The 19,012-nt window shown below is 38.1% G+C and overlaps 1 protein-coding gene across 1 annotated transcript; it reads right to left on the reverse strand.

Annotated features, from left to right (window-relative positions):
- Positions 1 to 13: 13 nt before the first annotated feature.
- Positions 14 to 16,720, reverse strand: LOC115755104 (probable manganese-transporting ATPase PDR2). Its single transcript, XM_030694389.2, has 22 exons — positions 16,553 to 16,720; positions 15,838 to 16,100; positions 15,118 to 15,210; positions 11,647 to 11,843; positions 10,107 to 10,179; positions 8,896 to 9,068; positions 8,639 to 8,810; positions 7,787 to 7,891; positions 7,600 to 7,710; positions 7,418 to 7,504; positions 7,146 to 7,328; positions 6,800 to 6,850; positions 6,593 to 6,718; positions 5,859 to 5,938; positions 5,409 to 5,517; positions 4,985 to 5,113; positions 3,970 to 4,035; positions 3,791 to 3,862; positions 3,406 to 3,557; positions 2,558 to 2,669; positions 2,363 to 2,479; positions 14 to 1,546 (listed from the first exon to the last, which is right to left on the reverse strand). The coding sequence occupies exons 2-22, from the start codon at positions 16,084 to 16,086 to the stop codon at positions 431 to 433; spliced, it is 3,573 nt and encodes a 1,190-aa protein (XP_030550249.2). The 5' UTR covers positions 16,087 to 16,100; positions 16,553 to 16,720; the 3' UTR covers positions 14 to 430.
- Between the last annotated feature and the right edge of the window lie 2,292 nt (positions 16,721 to 19,012).

A 19,012-nucleotide genomic window follows, 5' to 3' on the forward strand; every position in this document is an offset into this window, starting at 1 on the left:
ATAAAAAAAGGGATCAAGAAAACCACGAAAATTTTGATTTGATAAATGAAAAATGTGCACACTGAGTAAGCGTAAATTGTACTCAGAAGTCACCACAGAACCGATAAGTACAGTTTTGGCCTAACAGGAAAAGGGGACAATACGATTAGAAGAAACGAGCCCATAGCCTCTTCATGTTTGGGCGATCATCTCAGCTGCCGTTGATTGGTGAGGTACAATTGGAGAGAAAATTCCTAGATGGGTAAAATCATTAAAAGATCCAAAAATTTCCCGTACCACAATACAGAGAAACTATAGGGGTGTGTGGGCGACAAAACTGGCACAGAGCTAGGCCAATCAAACTTCTCCAGTGTTTTAAGTTGTGCCATCAACTCTACATGACCAAGCGACTGGTGTAGGTCATGCCTTCCACGCTTGCAAGATGTTTCCCTCAGAGCTGCTTCTTTTTGTCTATATTAGCAGTGGCCTGCTTTTGCCGTTTCCTCCAAGCGGGAATCTTCCCGGGGAAAGCCCACCTCAACAATCTCTCCCACGAGTAGCAGGTCAAGAACATAACAAGAGCCCAAAGCAATAACTTATCCCTCAAACCAGGTGGCAAAGGCACCAATTTTAAAGCGTCATTCAAGTCCCTGAATAAATCAGAGGTGATGACCGTGAAGAATCCAACAGCAGCCAAAAGGGCATACAAGAAGGGTTTATTCTCGGAAATACTCTGGTTGAATGGATGTCCCATGTAATTCACGGCGAAGGTTGCCACCTGGAGCATCATGCTCACCATATAAGAAACTGTATTCACCAGATTGGGATGAAATTCGGAATCTGGCTCAATGCATTCCTCAGGCATGTACTTTTCGGCCTCTTTCACAGAAGAAATCAAGAAAAACAGATGGATTGCAAACTGACCCAGAAGGGAGAGGAGGACATAGGAACAGAAGACATTAGGGTGAGGTCTTTCAGCTGAAAGAGTTGGGAGGGGCCTTGCATGTGAGATGAACAAGAAAAAGGCGGCAGTGAATACCCCACTGATTGTTGCCTGCACATCACCAAGCTTGACGCCATCCAAGTACATCACGCTCAGCACATACGCTGTTGCTAGGCAGTTCAGACCAAGTATCTTGAACATTTGCAGCGTGGTGACCAGGGTGCTGCGTCCCTGACGGATTACGTCAGTTGTGGGGGCAACAGACGCGTGCTTCGCTGTAAAGGGTGATGCCATTGAGGCATCGCCAAGCTTGACAACAGGAGCTGAACGACCATCAGGATCCTCATTCAACTCATCCATCATCTTCTTTAGCTTCTGTCGTTGTGCCTCAGCAGCCGTCAGATGACGATTAGCAATTGGCTGACCTGCCGTTTCTGACCTTGTGGCAGCTTTACTCTTTGAACCTTCTCCATTCACATTTACAGTTTTTCCCGATAATTCAGATGAAAGCTTGGATTTCTTTGGTTTTAAAGACTTCGAAGTTTCATCTTTTGAGGACTCTTTGGAAGTACTTCCACTTTGCTGCGGAGGAACCGCATTCAATAGAGCAACTCCCACGTGAGCCTAGAGAGACGTAAAGCAAACTAATAAAATAATAGTATATAAGGCCAAAACAATAAAACAAAAGTAGCAGCAGCACATTTACAAAATGAAGAGAGAGAACTTGCATGACTCAATTTCAAAATAAAGAAAAGGATAAGGCTCGAGATGTGAAAGTGGGTGTTGGGTTCTGTGCACAAGAGAGAGAGAGAGAGAGAGAGAGAGAGAGAGAGTTTTCTTTTCATTAAACTCTTTCCCCACTGAAGCAGATCATGAAACAACAGATAGGGTGAAGGCAATACTAAGTTTATACGGTGAAATGTCTCTCTATTTCTTGAAGATACAAGTGGGATATGGACTTCCATTTCAAGTACCAATTCTGAAATGGACCTAGTAAGAAATGAACTCTTACCAATTTAGGCAGCATCTTGGGGATGTGTGAGGTCTTGGCTAAGACTTGGTAATTACCAGGTGGTTAGTGAAGTAGTTGAATTTTCCAATCAACTTAGTAAGAGCACCAAGTATCTTTTATATAGTTTATTTAGAATCTCAAGCTTGAGAGGCTTTAGCTTAAGAAGAAGTCAGATTGACCACGGGAATTGAGACCAGCCAAGCTTGTCACTTGGATATCAGTTACTTATTTGAGTTGGGCTCATACATGAAACATCGAGCTCTATTGAGTTTTAGCAGATAATTGAGCCTCAAGTTCGAAAATCAAGATGACTGATGTGTTGAAGTGTAACGCGCTGCTTCATCAGATTCAACCCTCTTGTTACCACCCGTGAAACTGCACATGAAACAATAACTAGAAAGTGATCTGGTCAGAGAACAATACACTACCTGCTTCAAAGCCCCAACATCGTTTGTTCCATCTCCGCACATCAATGTCATCCTTCCCACTGATTTGAATGTGGTCATGATGAGTTCTTTTTGTTGAGGAGCAACTCTCGCAAAAACCTGAGACAAATGAAAAGATGCAATTAGATAAATACAAGATGCACAAGTTGTACTGCAGATTCACAGACTAAGTGGTACCTTAACATAGGGGATGACGTGAAGAATAGCATTTGTGCGTTGTAACAGTTCGATGCAGTCACCTCCAATACAAAGATCATGGGTCTCTGACAAAGCTTCAACTTCTTTCTCACTGAAGACAACCACATTTTCTCAGTTCAAAGAGAAACAAAATTCAACTTCACATTTGAAAGAAAATAACAGAGATTCATTTTCATTAGATTCTTATGGGAAAAAATCATACAACCACAGACGCCACACACCCATCACTGCAAAAGCGCACAAGAATCTATACCCGTACATATACAAAAGTGTATGTATTAGCATGCGCACGTGCATTTAACATGAGTACACACAGAGGAAAACACACATCAATATTAATAGAGATTGAATACATGGCAAATGGAAATAGCATATTACCACCAACAGGAAAAAGGAGAAAGGCATCAAGTTGTGTTGCCCACACAGACAAAGGAAGGAGGAGGAAGAAGAAGAAGAGAAATCAAGGGTCAGCAGCAATTAGCAATGATGAGATGTTTCTTCTCCATTTGCTCAAGTTCTGTTTGCTTGCTCTACCACTGCCTTTTTTCGGCGAAATAATAATATCACACGAGAAGGGGCAATGGGTGGGGATAATTTGTGCTCAACTAATAAGTCAGTGGATAAATTTTCATCCATTTACATGAGTTAGAAATGCTTATTGACTCTACGGAATCAACTTCAAGTATGCTCAGAACAACATCAGGAGGACAAACTAGGAGGACCAGCAGCAACATCATCTACAATAATCAAATGAAACAAAATATTCCCAAAATACACAGCAGCAAATACAAGGTGAAGCAATGAAAGAAACTGGTCAGGTAGATTACCTGTAGCGATGTGTCTCCATCTCATCAGGTGAAATCCACTCATAACCCATGGTGCTCCTAGCAGGAGTGAGGATCAACACAGGTTTCGAGATGATATGAACTTGGCCAGCAACATGACAAGCAGTCAAAGCTTGGTCACCAGTAATCATTGCCTAACAACAAGAACAACATTAATGACAATCTACCAATCCTACTCAACATGTACGAGACAGTGGGACAGCAACCACTCATATTTAGTGGGGATCTGCCTCCCCTTAATATTCTTGTGCCTGTTAGGTACCCTCCTTTTTATATTAGTTAAAGAGAAAACCGGTATGGTTAAGTTGAACATATAAAGTATATGATATATATCATAATTCAATATCTAACAAGAGGCACTTCTAACCAAGTCGTTTGATGAATCCTTGAGCTCAGACAAAACCATGGCCGAATCTGCTCTGATAGGACAATTGAATACCTGCGACACAAAAAATAGACATCGAGCAAAGAGTCACCATAAACCAGCATAAGAGGAAAGAAGAAGAGGAGAAAAAGAAGTAGAAGAACAAGAATTTTGTTGCTTACAGCAAAACCAGCAAATGTCAGACAACTTTCCACCGTATCTCTCTCCAAGTTTCTAGCCTCACTAACCTTCACACGATTAACAGGACAATCAGCAGGAAACAGAAACTGCATGAACCGCTACTTTGGTTTGATAGAAGTAAGTTACAAGCAATTACAACAAGCAATAGGAGTTTATCTTTTAAAGTATTAAAGACCAAAGGCATAAGAGTTTTTATTGTTCTTCCTCCTCAAAAATGGGATTGCCAAGCTTCAAAAAGCCACAAATTATATGATGATCCAAGACCCCACTAATCTGTTGCTTACAGGTCCTCAAATCAATCTTATGCATGGTTCAACAAATGCTAAGATGCATATTGCAGATATACACTTCGGAAACTTAAATCAGTGGGAAGGTAAAATTTAAGAGTATATGTGCTTGATAATACGGTGTAACCTTCGATAGGCTGTAATCTTCATCATGTATTCAACTATTTTTATGTTCAGCTCATTCTCAAGGTTAGAACCCTTTCCTTATTCAAAAGACATAAAATAAAGAAGGATGAAGGGCAATAATCTTGCAATCTGAAAACAGAATTAACTGGAGAATTGTCATCAAGATCAGCTTCCAAAATTTTCATAATAATCTGTTCAGTAGAGAATGAAATGATGGGGATATACCTTTGAAACTAAATGAGGATTCATTCTTGATTTCTTTCTTTTCATAAATCTGGCTTAATATCACAAACAATATTAAAGTGGAAAACATCAGTCTTAAGCTACATGAAGTAAATGAAACTTTCAGCGCATTAATTTAGCCAGAACACATCTCAAGTTGGTTCAAATGGAAGTCAGCTTAACCTTTTATAAGCAACATAGTACAACAAAACAGTTTTCAGGTCCCAATTGGTTAACCCCCACTTAGACAACTCAAATGCAGCTCATAGGAAGCTTCACTCCCCAGCATTAAGAAGTAAATCGAATATATGATGCAAAGAAATAAATAAGGACCATGCAAATTAGCAGAAAGAACACTTACTGTCATGTCTGGAAGTGCCTTGTAAGCAAGGGCAAGTACACGAGAACCCTGACGTGTGTATCTCTTGTAAGTCTCCACATAATTTGGAGGCAAGTCAACCAGTCTTTCTTGAATTGTTTCTGGTGCACCCTAAACAAATAGGAATTATATCATTCATCAACTTTGAGTTTCTCAGGATGCTACATCACTTATATAGGCTGAGAACGGAGGAACACTGATCTTCAGGTAGCTAAAAAGCAAAAATTTCCACAGTAAAGCACAACTTTCTTTCCAATATACTATTCTTCCTGGCAGAAAAAATTCTTAAGTGGACAAAGAGGTTCCTGTACAATGGTGTCAGTGCCAGCTAATCTATTTTGCATATTTGTTCAATAAGCATACATTCGTACAGTTCTTGGGATATTGAAGCAGTGAGCAATAATACCTTAACAAAAGCAAAAAATTCCTCTTGAATACGAACAACAACTGCCATACGCTTTAAGTGGGAGGCAAAGTGGTGTCTCTGAACAATCTGCACAGCTTCACCACCTCCCCTGCATAAGAAAAAGAGACCAGATAAAGGCCGAATATGTGTGCAGGAGTCAGAAAAGATAAAATAAAAGAAATGACATACTCAACCAGATGACAGATTCACCTTTTCTGTCAAACAAATCTATTTCAGTGAAAGCTTTATTACTGTGACTGGACCATTATCACCAACTAAATAAGATACATCACAGGATGCATGTTAATTTCAAAAACCATGTGCTCAATATACACAAGCCCACCAGACTTCTCATTGTTGTCAATAGCTTAAAATCATGTTATGTTCGAGAAATTAAATCCTCCAAAAAATTTGCCAAGAAATTTCAAACCAATACACAACTCAACTCACTTCTTTGGCATGGCCTTCTCATCAGATTTGTAACTCCAGTCTATTCCTTTAAGAGCAGCCTTCTCAAGAGGATCTCCTACCTATAGAAGCAATGAACCACAAAAACAAAATACAAGTTGGATTACGTCATTTTCTTTTGACCCTCTCTCCTGGGAGGGGAGAGGGAGAAACAATTGGACATAGCATTACATTAGCAAAAGGGCACTGGTTTAGCCCGACTGTGCAAGCGAGCTCTTTTAATTTTAATCACTTATGCTTCAAGGGACCTATTTTAGCCACCTCTATCCATATCCACAGAATTGCATGTGTTACTTCAATCAAAGAGGCTCCTATAGACCTTTTCTATCTGAAAGCTAAGATATCCATAAGGGCTTCCTTCAGGTGAAAGATGCATCCAAGTACAGCACAATGGTGACAAAAGATCAGTTGAAACAATTTACAAGCTTCAAGTATTCTCGCCGTTCTCTGTGGACACCAAGTGTCTAGTCAGGTGAAAAAAGAACGAGGATAGTATTGCTAGAAGTCACCTAACCTATCCAATATTCCTCCAACCATTAAAATGAAGATAAAACTTTATCTGACATAACAAATCCAAGGACTTCTTCAGGATGAAAATCATAACATAATGTATTTGGCTTGCATGCCATACATTTTAACCTCAGGATGAGCATGAAATCTTTAAGCATTTTAGTAAAATCAGCAGAAAGTTACATCATTGATCTCTACTAGCTTACCAGCTTGTTTTCCACAAACACCAATGCATGACAAGAAGCCAGAATTTCCAGGGCACGAACTGGCACTTTTGACATATCAGATTCCAAATCTGTTCGTCCAGACAATCCACCCACTCCACAAAACTCCTGATATAAGAATAAACAATGAAGATATAACATATAAATTTTTAAACAATGACAAAGTCTTCTTTCAGTACTTCAATATACCATGTCATCGGATGTAAGTGTTCCAGTCTTATCAAAACAGCATAGATCAACCTGCAAAACAGAAGGTTTAATAAATTACAAAAGGAAATCTTATATTAGCTGTCAAGTTTTCCTCTGCTTGTGAAAGCACCACTTTCAAACTCATGCTGCAGGCTAAAACGAGAACTATGCAAAATCCTGATACAAATTCCGACACCTATGACTTGTCATAGAAGGGTCAAATTTTGCACGATGATCTGCTGAATCCTCTTGATGCATACACAAGCAGTCAGATGATCCACATTGCCGACCGTCTTCTAGCTCATTAAAACACATAATTTGCAAAGGCGAAAAGGGAATTGTATACCTTCCCAGCAAATGGGATCCGAAATGGTTCAGTACAATATATCCCACGGCGTGCCAGTGCAATCAGTGATGTATTAACAGCTATCGACAGCTCCATTGGCAATTCAGGAGGGATAACAGAAGTAATGATGAGTGAACAACTAAGGAGAAGCTTATATTTGCTCCTCGTGGGATCCTCCAATCCCTACAACAATAGTACAGCAATGTCATCCACATAAATAAGATCAACATGCACCAGAAATACTTTATAGAAGTTGACAAGGATTTCCTTACCTTTTTAAGTACATAACCAGCTGCTATTACCGCAAATATTACTAAGAAACATATGAACAACCCACTCTCCCAGCTGTTCGCAGTTACCTGCAATATGCATAAATAATTCATCTCAACAATTGTTTACAAGAACCCCACTCCACATAGCATTCAATGTGATGCATTAAAATTCGGAAACCCACCCTCTCTGTGGAAAATAAAATTGTTCGCATCAGCTTTCCCTGACTTGTTTCAAAGCCTGTCCTCAGAACAACAGCCACGCAACCACCATCAGGAGTTCTTAGAGGAAAAGTCTGGCATAGATCAAAAGATAGAAGGGTAAGCTAAGACTTCACCATAACCAAACTTAAAATACCCAGAAGAAACAACCTTATCTGGAGTATGTTGCAGTATCTTAGTCCCACCAAACAAGACATGGCTTTTATCGCGCTTCACAGACAACTTCTCCTCCAGACCCCTACCTGCTACAGAGACCTGCCCAATCATACCTAACAAATTTTATGTGTGTTTAACTCCAGTACAATCACGGAACTGCTCCAATCTCCATCATCCATCAGAATGCAGCAAATTCACAGATGATTACATCCTCAAAACAACAGAGAAAATTACCAGTTCTAACGTTTTAATGACATAATCCTATAATTAATCCAAACAAAACTCAAGTTCCCCTATAGTATCATCCTTCCATATAATATGTACCTAATGAAAGTATATCTTTCTGATTCCATTAACAAAAGATAAAAAGAAAAGACGAAAATACATTGTCGGCAACTGGCTGATAGGAGTCAGCACTTTTTTTATGGTCAAACAAGCAATCCACTTCAAACCGAGCAGAGGAAGCCACCGAAACTGCAAGACTGCAACCTAGCTATATCTAATTAAACCTTCACAACCTATAGTTCTTGCTTTAGTTATTAAAATAAACCAATCTTCAAATACGACACTTGAGATTCAATTACAAAGAATCAATTTCACACGTCATAACAGTCCTGCAGAAATTCAGCAGGAAGTGACCTAAGTTACTGTATAAAACCAAGAAATAGGATTGAAGCAGTACTGGTTCATCATTGAAGAAATTTTGGACTTGCATCCTCCAGTAAACCACAAATAAAAAAGGGCACAAAGGCAAATGCAAGTGAAAACCCAAACATAATGACATATAATGCAATGCCGACATAACAAGGACATTAGATCATAAAGACAACTAGAGAAGAGAACAACCTTCCATTGAGGAGTAGACTCGCCTGTAAGAATTGCCTCATTCACAATAGCAGTACCAGCCAATATAAGCATGTCTGCCGGAACAGACTTATCTTCTCCACTCTGGCCAGACGAGCGTCCAATTGAGATGATATCGCCAGGCAAAAGGTCAGTCCCTGGGAGTTTCACCCACCTATAAGAAAAAGAATCCGACAGAAAATTATTTTTCTATAAAAATCAGCAAGAAAGAAGATCCAATTAATGCAAAAATAACGTACTTGCCACACCGATGCACCATTAAGGTCTGGCTATCAACTCTAACACGCCTTAGTTCAGTCAAAGTTTTTAACCGACTTTTTGCCATTGTAGACTCAAACATGAACAGCATGAACAGGGTGAACAAACTGTAGTACCAGTATTCATCCAAACACCAGAGCCCAACGCAGAAAACCTACAACAAAAAGAAATTGCATGAACCACAACATGCAACACTACTACACAATGAAAATGGCTCAATACCCAAAAAAACCTCGACCTTTAGCATTTGTGACAATTCTACCCAAAACTTTTTTTGTCTCATAAAAAACCTCCAACTTTTACATTTGTCTCAATTCTACCACCAAACTTTTGCTTTTGTCCCAATTCTACCGAGTCTAGTACAAAAAAAAACCCGTAACTTTTAGCATATGTCCCAATTATATCCAAAACTCTAACCTCTAACTGTTACTTTTGTTCCAATTCTACCATCGTTAACCTTCCGTCCATAATCACCATTAGTTAATCCTACGTGGCATTTTCACGTTGTTAATGAATTACACCTCAGTAAAGCTGACATGAAAAAACTTTTGAACTTCTCTTCTACGGTTTGCTTCCTCTACATATTGCGAGAGATATAGAATCACTCAAGACGACACGTGTCGTATTCTTTTCGGCACTCAGCAGCCCAAAAAAGGCTAGACATGGAGATATTTAGACTAACGATCTAAAACCTCGTCGTCCCTAAAACCTACTGTTTCTAAATTTCGAAGATTTATTAGTAAGTTCAATGAGAAAACTCAAGCCATGTAGGATTAACTAACGGTGATTATGGACGGAAGATTGATGGTGATAGAATTAGGATAAAAGTAAAAGTTGAAGATTTTTTATGAGATAAAAAAAAGTTTTGGATATAATTGGGACAGATGCTAAAGTTGAGGGTTTTTTTGGGTATTAAGCCGGTAGAATTGGGACAAAAATAAAAGTTGGAGGTTTTTTATGAGACAAAAAAGAGTTTTGGATATAATTGTCACAAATGCTAAAGTCGGAGGGTTTTTTTGGGTATTAGGCCAAAATGGAAATGCAGCAGCAGCATATATGTCTTTTTTCTTTTTCAATTCTGTGTGGATATATATAGATAGAGAGAGAGAGAGAGAGAGAGGGAGGGGGTGCTTTTGTTTGTGGTTTTTTTTTTTTCCTTGGGGGGGGGGGGGGGGAAGGGTTGGACACAAACCTGAAACACAAAAAATGGTTCCATACAGTTCTCTTTCATTAATTTTGGAAATGTAGGTTGCGGATAATCAAATCTGCATAGAGGAAAATAGTGAATTATAAATCAATTAAAATTCTACAAATGATGCCTTGATAGATCTATCTTGGCCAAAAGTTTACATCAGATTGTTATGACAGACAAAACAAAGCTCGAGCTCAATCTGCATTCACAGGTGGACACATATATATAGGTTTCCAAACACCTTCTGCAAGCCAACAGGATATGCATAAAACGTGTTAACAGTTCATGCTATGCTAGGATTAGATATTCTTTAGTTCAGACTTGATCTCCTTTTTCTGGACCTCTATATTCATAAATATGCAAAACCAACCCCATACAGCACACGAAATAGTGAATTGAAATATTTATTGCTGTCTTCTTCATGGTAAGAGAAACATTTTCATTCAACCAATAAGAAAATTCCAATTAAACAAGCAATAGACCAAACAGACATCCATAAAAATTAATGACAAATGAGTGAAAGACTTGGGAGGTTTAACAATTGCAATATGACTGAAAATACAGCAAGAAAGCTGATCCACAGAGTATCTTAAAAAAATGCACAAAAAGACTAATGAGTGCTTAACACAAACATTCCAATTTTGCCTCTAGCAAGGGATAAGCACCTGGGGTAAAAAAAGACAACATAACTCTGTCTGAAATTCCATTAATGCCTGATATGAAAACCACTTTTGCAGAGCCTTGCACCTCAACAACAACTAACAACTCCATTCAATGGCCCAATAATTCCACAGTGAATATTTGTACTAAGGCCCATTTTGGTGCAAAGTTGGTAAACATTCTTTAATTTATTCTACCAAAAATAATACTACCTTATCTTATAAAACTCAAAAATAGCTGCCACAATATTCTATATGCCATTAAAGACCTTCCATTGGAATGATTTAGTAGCCCCTTGTCTTCTGAAATTATTTAGTGAATTTATTACTGAATCTAATTTTTAAGTCAAAGTAATTGGCGTCACCAGACATGCTTAACTTCATTAGAACTTGAACGTACTTTCAGCGCGTCATGAGTTATCCAATAGGACCTAAGTTTCTCATGTCTAAAGTGATGTATGCAGGCAGAAGCAAAGGCTCAAGCATTGTCTTTCCAGCAAAAACAGTCCAATAACAGACCAGCAGCTAAAACTCACAAGCTAGAAATAATTGAAAGGACAAGTAAACCATGTTATGTTCAAGTCCTCTATTGCTCGAGTAAGCCAATGTTATGTTCCGAGTCCTCTATACCTTATTCCCATAAGAAAAAAAAGCACTGTCAGATCAAAACCATGCATAGTTTAACTACACCAGGGCTCCTGAATAGTCCTCGATACCTTATTCACATAAGAGCAGTGATGATGCTGCTATATACAAGCATAAGCAAAACCCCCATGCCACCCCACCAATAAAAGAAAATAAATAAAAAAGAAACAAAAGTACACACACACAGAGCAAGATTCAAAAGGCCAACTCAATACTGATTCAGAAAGGCAACTCACACATTACGTCCCCATTTTTCTGTGGCTGCAGCAACTTTGGCATCAGTACCATGGCCAGTGTTTTTCAGATAGTAGCCAAATGATTCCTTTGTCGGGTAAGGAAGCTTGCAAAATGTTTTATTTTCTTTAGAGAATATGAATCTTTGCTTCCTAAAATCAAAATAAATTTCTTCCACATCCGAAGACGATGAACCTACCTGTCATGCAAGTATGGCATCAACATAAAAGCAGTGTAAAGAATAACAAGAGAGTGTTGAAAAGTTGCTCATAGCAAAAACAGCGTACTGGCGACATTTTGGTAAAAGTTGAAATGGAAAGCATAAAGAGAGACAAATGAAAGCACACTCTAGAACTTTCGAACTAGAAAGCACGGACGCATTCCAGCTAACAACATGGTTTAGAGCAAAATCTTCAATTCATGTGGTAACTCCACGCCTTCAACTGGCTTAGAAAACTAACAATACATTAACAAACCCCCATAGTCCCCGCAACCATATGTTCCACCCATCAGATCAAGGATGAGCTATGAGCATGTTTCCTTCATGACAATTCCTGCATATAATTTTGTCCTTTGCATCTTTCAGCATACCACATTAACTTCCCACTTTCTTGAAACCAATCCAAACATCCAAAGCAACCTTAAAGAAATATGAATATGTTCTACACATTCCCCATAAGTGGACATAAAGCACTAATCCATGATGGTAACAATCAAATCCAGATCTTTTTTGAAGTCAAAAATGCTTTTTCAGGTTATCAAATTTGGTAGGTCTTTATTTCCAGTTTGAACATCAAATGCAAGGAATCTTTCACTCTAACGGGTACAGCATCCACGAAAGTAAAAACATATCTTTCTGGCCCTGCCAATGAAATTCAATATTGACCATCCACAATAAGACTTCCAACGTCTCAAATGCCCACCATCTTCAAGTTCATTTCCGCAAAGACAAACAATAATCATTTCAATTGATGTGGAATAGATCTATATTCTCTATTCAAAATTCCATGGCTCAATACATCAACCTTCATACGTCAGCCAAGCAGGTTCAGTGCAATAAGTATAAGAATAAGGAACTGTCTTATGCTTTCTGAAGTCTCCATTGGTATTCAAACTTCATTCTATAAAGAAATTCATGCATAATCCTTGCCAATCTCGGCCATGTTCTCTTGGGGTTCTACGTTCCTATTCCAACATAATAAATTGAGTTCCTATAGGCATTTTGGGCTGCTATTGAAATAGCCTTTCTGGCTATATTTTCTGCTACTCTGCCCATTTCATAAAGTATTCTACCCGGTTTAACGACAGAGGGGTTATCCTGCACTTGGAAGAAGTAGAAAAAGGCAATTTCAAGACATACTCTTTCTACCCTACAGGGATTTCTCCCACTACTATATTCCAGTAAAATTATTTCAGTAAACTAAGTAACAGAATTGTGGATTGAGGTGGTAGGCATTATTGGTCCAGAAGAAGGAATAAATTGGGGTTTATTGGGACCAATGCTACGAGCTTCCGGAATCCAATGGGATCTTCGTAAAGTTGATCATTATGAATGTTACAACGCGGAAGTCAGAATAGGAGAGCACTTATCTTGGGGTGGGCTTACTACTTAGATGCTTTCAGCAGTTATCCCATAGATAACTTTGCTGCTAAATATTAAAAGGATCTTCTAATAAACAAAAATCAGCAGTGATTTGACTGACAAAGTTATATGCTGCTGATATCACCAAAAATGCAACTAATAGGTTAAAGCAGATACCATAAGCTAACCTCAGAGTTTCAAAATTGCTACAACATGGAACTTCTAAATGCCTTGTCAATTGCTATATGCTAATCAGGGAATGGTCAATGGCTTTGAATGGAGCAATCCATGTCCAATGTGCAAACTGGATATAAAGAGGCCTCTCGTCGTGTATGCTGGTGCTCTCTTATATCAACTGTCTGTGAAGGTTAAGGGGAGGAGTTTTTGCATTTCAGGAGAAACTTCCTCAGATCTATCAGATCGGGAATCCACATATTTTAAAAGTATCCTCCTCTTTGGACTGCAGATAGAGGAAGGAAGAGGAAGAGAGCAAAACACATATTATGAACTTTTCTTTAACAGACATCAGCCTTCTATAAAGAAACTTGTGAACAGTTAAGACCTTAGATAGCAAAAACTTTAGGTTAATATGGCTCCTTGCAAATGGAGGTTCTTGGCTTACTCCTGAGCTGTTCCTAAAACCTTTTCCCATAAAATTTGAGATGAAGAATGGAAAGAGAACTTGAATAGAGTTCCATCCAAGACCATGGTTCAAAAGATTGCTATTAGATTTCTCCACTCCCACTTCATTCCGTATTTCACAGAAGCTTAAAGAACTGTCTATGGATTTCCTTATGGAAGAACATGAGAAGTCACCAAAGTCCAACCAACAAATTGAGGTGCTATCTTGTAATCAATTGAATATAGGAGGTCTAGCAGCCTGAAATTCGGAAGGTTTTGATGAAGACCTTCAAATGAAAAAGTGAAACTGAGGCAGAAAACAGCAGTTGTTGGAAGCCAAAAAAACATAGTGCTTTGGTGGGTAGCTTGTTAACATGTCCCTTACTCATAATTGAGAAAGCTGTTTGACAGGAACAACAAAGGAATCCAATGTTCTCTGAATCTTTTGTTGTTTTAGCAGAGAAATGACAGCAAGCTGAAGTTGGCTTGATGGAAATGTCAACATAGTAAAACTCCGCCAGAATTTCTCGATACATTTGCATTTTAACTGAGCAAATGGCTCCTGTGGTCTCCTTTATACATAGACAAGATCCAACTGGTAGATAAAAAACAACTTATATTTGAAAGAAAAATGTCAACAAGCACCGTAGGCCCCAGTTGTTGAAGCAAATTTAGTTCACTAAAAAGTGCATTCAATTATAGCCATTTCTAAAGCACCCTACTGTGATTTAGTAATGGCCATGGGTGAGGCACCTTGAGATGCATCTTCCTCGATTCATCAACCCACCGAAGAAGCAAACTAATACAGTTAAGAGAAGAAGCATTGGGAAAGCATAAACTATCATCAATGTTCTTTGAGGATCATTGCAGTTCTTTAATCTTCTACCAGCATACTAGAATCCGCTGTGACATTAATTCATCAGTAAAATTTTCTTTAAGTATGCCCTGCTACAAAATTTAATTTGGTTTCATATTTTCTCAGATGCAAAAGATATTGATATCAGTCGATAGAAGTACGTCGACATTGACATATTCCTACCTACTTTTCCAACTTGTGAGATGTATTGGCACTTCATCGGATTTTTACATCCCCTGTTGCATTGTTGAGATTCTATTCAAATCACGATGCGCAATTCACCTATTTCAACAGTCCATCCTTTGCTCAACATCCGCTTCCAGTAAGCAAAAATCATAGTTTCACAAGAAAATAATTGCAGCTATAACTAATTATCACATCCCCATATCCTTATGGAAAAAGATTCTAACTTACTAGTTTCCGAAAATGAAGTGGCACAACTTCCTTAGAACCAGAAAACTTTGCTGGAGTTATTTTGCACGCATCAGCATGATGTATATCATTAACCTGCAGACATCGAAAGAATCACTAATAGCAAAAGTCCAAACCACATACCAAAGGCAACCGAAACCCAAATTTCAACCAGAAAAGAGCACCAATCATGAGAAACCTAACCTAAGTTCCAAGAAGTTGAAAAGCTCCATGAGCTAGATACTATTCCATTCCCCTCAATTTACCTCGAACGTTCAATAGTTTCATCAATGCATGTCCATGCACATAATTGCCCTACAATGGTATGTACAACCACAAAAGTGGATAAAGACAGATAACAGGTTCTCATGTGTGTTTGTTTTCAGCTCCGAAGTAATTTTCTCCCTTTTAAAAATTCAAATGCTCTCGAGAGAGAGAAAGTCAAAAATAAAAACAAACAAAGAAGAAGAAAGGAAGAAAAGGCAGCCAGTGTAAAGGCAAATATACATAAACCTGTCCGTCCACAGAATGATACTGTCAGCACTAAGTGACTGAATGATTTCGTAAATGGGTTTGCACACCCTTGATGCTTGTTGGTTGAATTACATTACTTATCAAAAAAGAAGTGATTGATTGTTTTCTGGAGTTGAAGGCACTACTAAGTAATCCAATGTTTTCATTTTCACAGCCCTCATGAGATCAAAAAGCTAACCACTTACTTACCCTGCTATATTGGACGAAGCATTTGAAATCTACCGACCAAGCTGTGAAAAGCCAGACCAGAATGTGAAGACCGACAAGGCCACCGAGTACGATGGCAGCATCAGCAAAGTCTAAGCTAGGCACGATTGCAGTCACCCAGACTGCATACAGAATGGCAAACGGCCAAACATCCAGACGCCAAGTCCAGTGTTTTTTCCTCAACAAGTCCACATTTTCCACAACCTTGCCACCCACATGGAATCTCGACATGTCTGCACCTGCCGCTGAGCGAAAAGAGAGACCTATCATCACAGACTGAAGAGGCATCACAGAAAAAGCAAAAACCCCCGTCCTCCACGATACAGTATTCAGTCAATAAGCGAAAACCGCTAAAAGCGGGAACAAGACCGGAGCTGGGAGCATCCATTTTTCTTAAGCAGAATATTAGTAATACGAAGTAAACTGAACTGCACAAAAACAATGAAGAATTACAGTACCAAGCTGCGCAACGAGAAAATCAAGCGGAATCAAATCTCAGTAAAATTGCCACATGCAGCCGGAGAACTAGGGAATCCGGAGGTCGTCAAATCTGCGACGCTTTTAAGGCAGCGAAAGCGCGAGAGCGATCCCATGTAGGGAACTGAGTATGGTATAAAAAAGCAATTCGAGAGAAACGGTGGAATCAAAGAGCATGGAAAAGTAAAATTAAGTGGGGGAGAGAGATGGGGGGGCGTACGCGATTCGCAGGCCAAGACGAAAGGCGGGTGCAATTGCAATTGAGGAGATCCAAAACCCTAGCTAGATCAGCGTTCGTGAACAAGGATTCGATCTCTCTTAATCCTCTCTCGCTTGCTTTTGTTTTCCCAATGTAAAGTTTCAATTTTTCTGTGCAACGAGGGCTCCCCCTGGTTACGGACCCAAATTAAGCTTTGCTCATTGCTCTTTTCCTTTTGCTTTTTTTTTTTTTTATAAAGACAATTTCTTTGTTCTTTTTGGTATAGCGGGTCGGGCGGTGTCCGACCAACTTTAACTAATCTACTTTCGTCAATAGGCAAGCGACCCAACTGATAAAAGGTATAACCACAAACTCCTTTACTTTCGCCAATAGAAGAGGAACGGGAAAGCTAGTATCATAAATACGAAGTTCGAATCCCGTGCTTTACAAAAAAAAAGAAGAGCAAAAGTCAGAAAGATAAGAATTATACATGGGACCGATAACAAAAAAAAAAATTAATCTATCTTCAGAATAATAGATACAGTTTCCACCTCTTACATTAAGAATCTTCACTCATGAATTTCTTAATATTTTAACCTCAAAAGCACACAAAAAAATGGAAACTTCTTGTCATCTATATCAACACCTTATTGCTAAGAAATTATTTTAGCAAATGGAAGAAATCATTTTTCAAAATTTCAGTTTCACCTTAATTATTCTTGTTCTCGGTTACTACGTCGGCATGGACTTTTGTTTGCACATTAGTTACACGAAAAAAAAAATGTAGGCATAGACTTCTGAAAAAAAAAAAAGGGAATATTATATAGGGTTATTACCACGAAAAACCCTAAACTAGTATACCCGTGACAAATTTATCCCAAATTATTTTTTTTACCATGAAAAATCTCAAACTAGAATATCTGCGATAAATTTATCTTCAACTATTTTTTTAACCATCAAAAACCCTAAACCGGTACAATTGTGAAAAATTTACCCTAAATTAATTTTTTTGACCAAAGAAAAATCCAAAACTAGTACACATGTGATAAATTTACCTTCCATTAAATTGGGTTAATACCACGAAAAATTTCAAATTGATATAAGTGTGACAAACAAAGAATAAAAACCCTAAATTGGTACATTTATGAACCGCAACACGCCATCTAACTCAACAATTTGACGGTTAAATTTAATGAAAACTAACGAAGGGCAAATTTATCACAGGTCTACCAGTTTGGAGTAAATTTGTCATAAGTGTACCGGTTTGAGATTTTTTGTGGTCAAAAAAATAATTTAGGGTAAATTTGCCATAAATATACCAGTTTAGGGTTTTTCGTAGTATTAACACTATAATATATATATAGGTTCAATTGGCATTTAACATTTTTTTGGTAAAAAAAAACTCCATTCATTACTAATTCAAAGATGAATAACAAGAGTTTCCGAAATCAAAACATAAAATCGGACACAAGAGATGGGGAGGTTTGGAAATCCAAGAAGGTGGAAGGGAGTCCCATTTCAAGGCAAGACCCACATTTGTTCATTGAACTTAGCTGGATGATGCTCTCTAGGTTAACTCATTTAACTTCAAGTTGTGCTCGAGCTCGAGCTATTCAAACATTAAAATAAGAAAAAATTTCAACTAAGGGCCCCAAGTCCTCTTAATTTCTCAAATAAGAACATGGAGTTGACATTATTTCAAAAAAGAGTCTCAAGTACCATCGTTATCTCAAATAAAAGCCCGAAGTGGTCATGATTGTTTTAGATAAGGGCATGACCTTACCGGCCGGCCAATCGACCAAATACTCCTGCCGATCAAGGCTTTTTTTGTCAATTTACAATTTTAACCTAATTTTTATATTCTGACAAAAAAAACCTAATTTTTATTTAAATTAAATTAAAAATAAAAAACTCAAAGTAAAAATAAAAAAAATAAAATGTATTCGGGCGGGAGGGGCTACCTCTCGCCTATTGCCACCGTCCCGTTGCCTCCCACTTCGGCGAGGGGCCAACCCTCGCCGAAGCACCGGTGACTCCAAAGACCATTGTCGCCATCCCACCGGCATTAGAGCAGCTGCCACGGGCGCCCTCCCACCTTGTTTGCTATCTCGTTTTTTTTTTTACTTTTAGTTTTTAAATTTTTTGGAAATAGAAAAATAATAAAAAAGAATTAAATTATGGAAATACCCTACCAACTAGTGAGCTCAAGCCCTTTTTTGAGACTATATGGTCATTTCATGCCTTTTATTTGAAATAATATCTACTTTAGGCTCTTATGTGAGACAATGAAGGCAATTCAAGATTTTTTTTTAAACAAAGTCAACTTCATACTCTTATTTGAGAAAATGAAGACACTTCGGGCCTTTTTTTGAAATTTTTCCTTAAAATAAGTATGTCGAAAATTTTAAATTTGTCAAAAAAGTGCAATTAAATCATAAAAATTTGAAAAAGTGTAATTCAATCCTAAAACTTGTCTCTTGT

The sequence above is a fragment of the Rhodamnia argentea genome, chromosome 1 (assembly GCF_020921035.1).
Source record: "Rhodamnia argentea isolate NSW1041297 chromosome 1, ASM2092103v1, whole genome shotgun sequence".
NCBI lineage: Eukaryota > Viridiplantae > Streptophyta > Magnoliopsida > Myrtales > Myrtaceae > Rhodamnia > Rhodamnia argentea.